Genomic DNA, 8906 nt, shown 5'->3' with positions numbered 1-8906 from the left:
TACTGCATCCAGCAGATACGAAATGTAAACAAATACTAATAAGGTCATCTCGAATAAATACCGCTCGGCTGGACTCGAGCGGCATAAGTTTATTGAACCTTCAAACAGTGCGTTCTGTTATAAGCCGAAATTCCCTCAACAGTTCAGTGAGCCGTTTGTCTGGTAAAGGACATAAGTGACGATGAGGATAAAAGTTTCGGTACGCGTGCGATACGTGAAGTGATTACCGGTTGGATTTTGTGGTGCAAAGGCACACGGCAGCAAAAAATCACGCTTAGCGAAACGGCAAAGGTCGTTCGCTTATATGGTTTTTGTTTGAGGCGAAACTGAGTCAGTTCCTAACCCCAACCTGCTGTCAAAATGTATGAACTGACAGCGGTTGGGGTTAGAACCTGACTCAGTTTCAGGTTCAAGCGAAATCGCCATTAGTGGAACGGCAAAGGTCGTTTATAATACAGCGGGTGGTTAAGCCACGAAAATTGTGCAAAAAATTACGGTGATAGTGATAGAACGACAAAGGTCGTCAGTGATTTTGCTAAGCCACAAAAAGGTGAAAAAATAGAGCGCTAAGGTGCTGGTAGTGTCACCAAGGCTAATTATAATTAACTGTTTGTGAGGAGGACAACGGTCCCACAGTTATTGTTATTGTTATTTATCAGTGTGCAATCGGGCTGTCTCAACAACCTATTTCTGCAACCTATGTGCATTAACTGTACACCTACCGTCTATCCGTTGCACTTGACAGTGTGTGCAGTGCTTTATGGTCACACCTACCCAGTTAAACTCATTCCGGAACCGGTTCGGATTTCTGAGTGGTGTCATTATGGATTCCAAATGAAATGCAACAACCGATTCCGACTCAGAATCGGTTGTTGCATTTGATTTGGAATCCATAATGACTCCATTCAGGATTCCGAATCAAATTCCGAATGGTTTGACCGGGTATGACCGCGCACCCGGCTTCCCATGAGCGTTTTGGCGGCTCAGAGGTGTCCTTCCATGTTGCTCAGGGATACATTGGTCCTATACACATCCATACATACGGGCTTACATTCATATATACATACAAACTATTTGGCGCAAGTTTAGAGCGTGTAACGTCGTGTCATCTAGTCTGTCATCCTATGGAAAATCATCCTACCATCGCCTTGAGGTCAACGTCATATTGGCAAATTTCGCATTGAATCCGCTTCTGTCTCTTCCTAATCTCCTTTTTGTCTCCTAGGTCCGAAGCGGATCAATCGACTATTAATTGAAACGGTAAACATACTAGCAGTATTATTAGTCCTTACTCGCGAATACTTTTCCTACAACTGTGCTGTTTCTTCTCTATCTTATAACATAACTCGATTATCCCTGTTCTAGTCAATATACATATTCATTACATTATGGACCTGGCAAATTCTTAATTTTTCTATTATTATTATCCTGACTAGCTATACCAGTGAAGGTATTTTAGGATTTCGTTAAAAAGAATCTCTTCCAATAAAGGCGTAAGCAATATTTATCCACATAAAGTTTGCTCGAAACGAATGTCCGCCTGGTTCGACTCGAACAGACCACACCGACCCGAAAGGGTTGCTTATCATTTCTGAGAGCCGGTGTGCTTGATCGAGTTTAATAATCATAAGAACAAATCCTGAATAATTAACTATCTCTTGGGTGCCAGTCCTGCACTCCTTTCCTGAACTAGCCTCATACTCACGATCAAAAGAGTCGACAACTAGTAGGATCTACATGTCCCCCACCCAAGCGAATTGATCAACTTGCAAGTAGGAGCACATATCTACCAACCAGCCAAGAAGACTTCCGAATCAATGAGAATGGACCATGCCAGTCGAAGGCCACAGGCCCAGCGCCATCTCGTACAGTGTCATTGTCATTTCTCAGCCCACCCTCTGGTTCATCCGCCCATCTAGACTCTGTCAAGATGAGAACCTACAAAGCCTAACTGTTCGTATGTGCTAGTCCGTTTAGATTTTGGTTTGCTGAAACGAAACAAGAAAAGCAAAATAATTGTGATTAGTGTCGTAGTTATAATAAATAAGTAAACGATTTCTCCTCTGTTGTCCGTTCCCTTGTTCGTAGTCCTCCCTCCTGTTACTGATCTGTTTGGGCCACTGGCTTTCTGTTTCCTTGGCCGTCACGCTCGAACCGCACCAATCCGTTCATATCATGGCAGGAGAAACAAATGAAAAGACAAAACAAAACAAAATGAAAATAAATGGACGTCTGCTATCTGTGCCTAAATTGATGTTGTTTCTCAGTTTTGCACGACCCAGGGGGGACTAGGCCTTGATCCCAATGCTCTGTCACCGATGTTACGTGATATTCGTTATGGAATATTCTTTGTTTGGGGGTCATTCATAAACAATGTTGTACTTTTTTTTATCCCTGAACCGCTGATACGTCTAAAATTCATCTCGTTACGTGACGCTCTTCCCCTATTGTCAATATCCATCATCATTTATGAATGGTCCCCAGGTGATATATTTAGAGCAGATAATCCAATTAAAAACGGATTGACAGGATTTTAGTGCGCTCTTGGCGTCTTGTGTCACATCTTCATGTTTGTTATACATATTAAGAATACCAAAGCATGCGATGTGATGACCGGAAGATTAGAGAAGCAACTCCTCCCCTCCCCCCCCCCCCCCCCCCTCACGTAGTGGACAACGGTCCCACAGTGTCACAAAAAGCAAAGGCTTTGTGGTGCGGAAAAAAAGCTGTGATCCGTGAATATAAGTAAGGAAAACGATAGAAATATAATAGCGATTGTGTTCCTCCAACGGGAATCACAACGGTGGTGTAGCACGAAGCGCATTGTGCGTTGCGTTGGGTAGTGTTGCGGCGATTTTGTCGCATCCTCTCTGAAGAGTAGAGAGCCAGCATCGGTTCGGTAGTCTGCAGCATCGGAGCGAGAGGGATTCTACGAGAGGTTGATCATTCGTCGGTTCTCTGCAATTTGTTCTAAATGGTATTTACAAACGTGTAGAGTTGATTGTTTTGGACAGGAAAAATGACTTTTTACCTTTGTTAGGGCGTAGCTGGTTGGATGTTTTTTATGTTGGTTGGAGAAAAGCTTTCGCAAATTTTTCTACGGTCAACAATATGGTTATTAGCTATGCAAATGATAAAACGATTTTAGGAATCAAGGAGCGGTTTTCCAAGGTTTTCCATAAAGATTTTTCTTCTCCAATTGTTGGGTATGAGGCTGATTTGGTGTTGAAAGAAGATTCTCCAGTGTTTAGATGGGCTTACGACGTTCCGTATAGATTACAGGAAAAAGTTATAGAGCATTTGGAGATGCTAGAAAGAGAAAAAGTTATAACACCAATCAAGACTAGTGAGTGGGCCTCCCCTGTAGTTATAGTAATGAAGAAGAATCAGGTGATTAGAATGGTTATTGATTGTAAAGTTTCCATAAACAAGTTGATTATTCCCAATACGTATCCCCTTCCTGTTACGCAGGACCTGTTCGCTAAATTATCTGGTTGTAAGATATTCTGTTCGCTCGATCTAGAAGGTGCTTATACACAGTTAGCTTTGTCTAAAACATCTAGGAAATTCATGGTAATTAATACCATAAAGGGTCTGTTTACATACAACCGTTTACCCCAAGGTGCATCTTCTAGTGCGGCTATTTTTCAACAGGTAATGGAGCAGGTTTTGGCTGGTTTAGAGAACGTTTGTGTTTATTTAGACGATGTTAATATGGAAGATTGTCGTAGGAAACTTGACATGGTTTTGGAACGTTTGACCAATGCTAACATCAAGGTTAACTGGAAGAAGTGTTCATTTTTTGTGTCAAGTTTACCTTATTTAGGCCATGTTATAACTGATAAAGGGTTGCTTCTGAGTCCTGAAAAAGTTTTAACAATAAGTAAAGCATCTACCCCTAATAATGTAACGGAATTGAAGGCATATTTAGGACTCGTTAATTATTATGGTAAATTTGTTCCACACCTGTCCTCTAAACTGTTTTGTTTATATCAACTGCTCAAGAAAGATGTAAAATTTGAATGGAACAGCAAATGTGACGAAGCTTTTGCTGATAGCAAGGAGGCTTTATTCGATGCAAACATTTTAGAATATTATGATCCTAAAAAGCCAATTGTAGTTGTTTCAGATGCGTCAGGTTATGGATTGGGTGGTGTCATTGCTCATGTGGTTAACGATGTTGAAAAACTAATAAGCTTCACTTCTTTTTCGTTGAATAAGGCACAGCGTTCTTATCCCATTTTGCACTTAGAAGCATTGGATTTAGTGAGCACTATTAAAAAATTTAATGAATTTGTATATGGTCAAAGGTTTACGGCTTATACCGACCATAAACCCCTTGTAGGTATTTTTGGCAAATCAGGTAAAAACTCAATTTATGTTACGAGATTGCAGCGGTACATTTTAGAATTATCTATTTATGACTTCGACATTTGTTACAGACCATCAGCTCAAATGGCTAACGCAGATTTTTGCTCGCGTTTTCCGCTTGAGCAGGGTGTTCCAGAAGAGTACGACAAAGAGATCGTAAATAGTATTAATTTTTCACAGGAAGTTCCCATAGATTATTCTAAAATTGCCAGAGAAACTAATCAAGATGCGTTTTTACAAAGGTTAATAGCTTATTACCAAAATGGTTGGCCTGTGAAAATTGACAAGGATTTAGTGAATGTCCACTCTAATCGATACGACTTGGAGGTGATTGACGGGTGTTTAATTTTCCAGGATAGAGTTGTGAATCCAAAGTCCATGCAAAGAAATATTTTGAGATTATTGCATGTGAACCATTCTGGTATTGTAAAAATGAAGCAGATGGCCCGTAGGTCGGTGTACTGGTTCGGCATTAATGCAGCAATTGAAGCTTTTTAATTCGCGATCGCATTGGATTCCCTCGACTCGTCCATTTAGTAGAATTCACGCTGATTTCTTTTATTTTGACCAAAAGGTGTTTTTATTAATTATAGACAGTTTTTCCAAATGGATTGAGGTAGAGTGGATGAGGTTTGGTACGGATGCAAGCAAGGTAATAAGGAAATTTGTTTCTGTTTTTGACAGATTTGGTCTTCCAGATGTGGTGGTTACGGATGGTGGTCCACCCTTTAATTCGTCTGTTTTTATTTCATTTCTAAAAAGGCAAGGAATAATAGTAATGAAAAGCCCTCCTTACAATCCATCTAGTAATGGGCAAGCCGAAAGGTCGGTCAGGATTGTAAAGGATGTGTTCAAAAAGTTCCTTTTTGATCAAGAAGTTAGACAGATGGATACGGAGGATCAGATTAACTTATTTCTGATAAATTATAGAAATTCCTGTTTGTTAAAGGATGGAAGTTTTCCATCTGAGAGGATTTTTACCTATACACCAAAAATCCTATTGGATCTTATTAACCCTAAAAAAGTAACCAAACCAAAGATTATTGACGATTCCATAGATGGAAGTAAATTGAAAATCTGTGATATTCCTAGTATTAAGGCGACAGTTTCGATTGACCCAATTACTAAACTGACTGTAGGAACTGTAAAAACCATAACATCAAAGACTGTTCTAGGTGGGTACAAGGAAAGTTTGTAAAACAGTATTCTCCTACAATCTTTCAGATCAGTATTGGAAGCGTGATCGTAAGAGCGCATCGCTCGCAATTGAGGGTCCCGAAGGCGAGTAGTAGGCATCAGAATTTGGCTGCTCCGTGCAAGAGAGACTGTAAGCGTAACAGGCATCATTCAGAGGACGAATTCTTCGGCTTCTCTAACATTGAAGTAGAGTCGGATAAGAAGAAAATACGGGCGAATGACAATTCGAGTTACGCAGCAGGATCGCCGGCACTGAAGCGGTCAGAACGAATAAGGTTACGCCGCGAAAACATGAAATTTAAAAAGTGAAGTGCGAACAAATTTTTACTATTGAAATGAAATTATGAATTAAAATATATATCAACGCTTTTTTGTGAAAAGGGCGATACTTACAAATGTAAACATAAGCCTTTTTTCATACATGCGAATGAGGGCTTTTAAACGCAACAAATTAACCTAAAAATTTTGATTCTACGATATTGCTTTCTTAAACTACAGCAAAAAAATACAACGGCCGGAACTGTATTTTTGTCTGTTTATTTAAAGTTTTGCCCTCCACGCTCCATGCAAACAAACAGGGCGATACTTGTTTTGCTAGCAGTTTAGAGGCGAAACTGTTATTTTCGTATTTTTTTAGGATTATCAAGCTGATACCAGGTGTAGATAGTAACAATGATCTCTATTGAAAAAAACACGGACGAAATCGGTGGTGTAGAACGGTAGTTATTGTAAAAAAAACGTAAGGGCGATACTTCAATGCTAATAGGTGGGACCGAAAAAGTAAACAATCGCCAAAGGGACGATACTATCATTTTGTCAATTTCAATAGCAAAAACAAATTTTAATTCAATAATTTCAAATACTTTATGAAATTTTGGGTTTCGATCACTGAATCATGCAATCAGGATGTAAAAAAACACAATAGTTCTTAAATAGGAAATAAAACCAAGTCTGGAAATATTCACTGTTGATTTTTTTTGAATGGTATCACTGCTAGTATCGTCCTTTTCAAGAAAAAGCGTTGATATGTAATTTAATTGTAATCAAAAGTAATTAATTTAAGGTATCAATGGATACAAAATGAAAAGCTTTCGAGCGTTTAAGGACGCAGTCAGAAACTAATACATATTTAGAACGTTTAAGGACGCAATCAAATCAATAAAATAATGAAGCGTTAAAGGGCGCAGTCAGGCAATTTAAATAATTAGAGTGCCTAAGGACACAATCAAGTGTTTAAACAAAAATAGGGTTAGCTTAAAAGCATAGCATCAAAGGATGCATTCAAATCTAAAAGATGAAGAATTGTTGTGTTCATGAAAGGGCTTAGCTAAGGGCCCTATTCTCACAGTCACGTCACCTAGTGACTAGAGGAAAATTTCCTTCTAGTCACCAAGTGACGTGACTGTGAGAATAGGGCCTTAATGCTAAACCCCGTCGGCAGTTTTCTTATATACTGCATCCAGCAGATACGAAATGTAAACAAATACTAATGTCATCTCGAATAAATACCGCTCAGCTGGACTCGAGCGGCATAAGTTTATTGAACCTTCAAACAGTGCGTTCTGTTATAAGCCGAAATTCCCTCAACAGTTCAGTGACCCGTTTGTCTGGTAAAGGACATAAAACTAGTGATTGGTTATCATAAAAATGTTTCCAACGTTGTGGAAAACACTGCCTTTTTAATTTCAAAGATGGCCGCATTTCGAGGCGTTCTAAATTCAATATTAATTCGTCAAAAGGACGAAATTGTTTTTTGTAAACAAACTTGATTCGCTCGCTAGTCTGCTGCAGAGTGGAATTTCATGAAAAATATGCGTTAATGTAAATTTTTACCCTTCGTAGAAGTAATTTCAATTGTTTTCTGCTTTGAAATTATAGTAAATTAAGAGAAACCAGCAAAATAAAAGTTTGTTTACAAATCTTATTCGCGCTTTTGCAAATTTAGTATGGAATTGATCGTTACGAATTTACATCATTCTAGAGTACGGTATAAGCATATTCTTTTTTGCGTAATAAGGAGATGAATAAAGATCCCAAAAATGGGATTAATAATACGACTTATGCAGCACAAATATATTAATTTCAAAAAATTTGCTCAGCATTTTCCCGCCAGCACGATTTATTTTAATCCGGGCCGGAAATCTATCTACTGTAATGTTTGACCTATAGTGTCAAAAACTTTTTTTTTCGATTCCTTAGAACGATAACAAGTGACTTACGTAGTTTTTTCGCAATTTTAATTTTACACGTAACATCTTTCAATTTTATTGCTTTCGTTTCTCTTAGTCTTAAATTGGCAAAAATAGCCAAGAAAATCGATACAAACATCATTTATTAACTAAAATCCTTCGTACGTCGCTGGAGAAAATTTAGAATATGCTGCGAATATTCCAAAGCTCGTGGTTTGAAGTGGATTTGAAAAAAACGCGCTTGAAGTTTTTAGTACGCTTGGAGTTTACCTAAAAACGATAGAACAGAATTGATAATATATACAATTAGGTATTCTGCTCGCCTTCCATTTTCTGTTATATCACTTTATTTCAATAACAAAATTTCCAAATCTTCAAAATTCTACAGTTGTGTATTATGCTTTTCACCGAAGATTACCACCGATTCAAAATGGCAAAAGAATTGAAAATATACTTTATTAACTGAATCCGCAAAATTTGGAACAAATATCAGGCAAAATATAGGGCCTGTTGTCAGGAATTAGACGGTCATGAATTTATTCACCCTTCACCACCTGCTGTGTGAAAATTAGAAAGTATTTGTTACTACGTTGGTACACATTTAATTTATTGATATCCTATCAATTGGAGTGCTTTTCGATTGTTTTAAATCCTCCTAAGTTTCTATTTGGTTCAAAACCAAAAATCGGTCGTAAGGTGTTCATATAATGATTAATTTAAATAAATTTTCCTAACATCGCGGAATCGAAAAGATTAAATCTTTTAAATGACAATTTTGCAATCTTGTCGCTATCTTGTTTTTTTTACCACAATAACCACTCAAGATCAAAAAAGTTAAAAATATTTTCAAACTTTTCATGTTCTAAAGTAGATAAAATCTCCTAGAACACAATTAGCTGCATGGCAGGTCTTCTTAAAATAAGTTTGGTCGATTGGGTACGATTTTTATTTTCCGGGAAATGGAATTCCACGAAATGGGTTTTCCGGGAAATGATACATTCCGGGAAACATTTTTCCGGGATGATACATTTCGGGAAATGGTTTTCCGGGAAATGGTACATTCCGGGAAACGATATTCCGGGACATGGTACATTCCGGGAAGTGGCATTCTGGGGAATGGTATACCGAGAAATGACGTACAACCGTTTA

At 38.1% G+C, this 8906-nt stretch overlaps 1 protein-coding gene across 3 annotated transcripts; it reads left to right on the top strand.

The window, feature by feature from the left end:
• The first annotated feature begins 17 nt into the window (after positions 1–17).
• On the top strand, positions 18–6898 carry LOC131693740 (uncharacterized). Of its 3 annotated transcripts, none has more exons than XR_009306339.1 (2): positions 18–162; positions 5596–6898. XR_009306339.1 is itself a non-coding variant. In XM_058981892.1 (2 exons), exons 1-2 carry the CDS (start codon positions 3112–3114, stop codon positions 5875–5877), a joined length of 561 nt encoding a protein of 186 aa, XP_058837875.1. In that variant the 5' UTR covers positions 2741–3111; the 3' UTR covers positions 5878–6898. The 3 variants fall into 3 exon arrangements, 1 of the variants encoding a protein (XP_058837875.1); XR_009306334.1 differs by having other exon boundaries at positions 18–199; XM_058981892.1 differs by lacking the exon at positions 18–162 and adding an exon at positions 2741–3390.
• Positions 6899–8906: the final 2008 nt, after the last annotated feature.

Source organism: Topomyia yanbarensis, chromosome 1 (assembly GCF_030247195.1).
Source record: "Topomyia yanbarensis strain Yona2022 chromosome 1, ASM3024719v1, whole genome shotgun sequence".
NCBI lineage: Eukaryota > Metazoa > Arthropoda > Insecta > Diptera > Culicidae > Topomyia > Topomyia yanbarensis.
The sequence above is the reverse complement of the archived record's forward strand: the minus strand, read 5'-3'. Positions and strand labels throughout refer to the sequence as shown.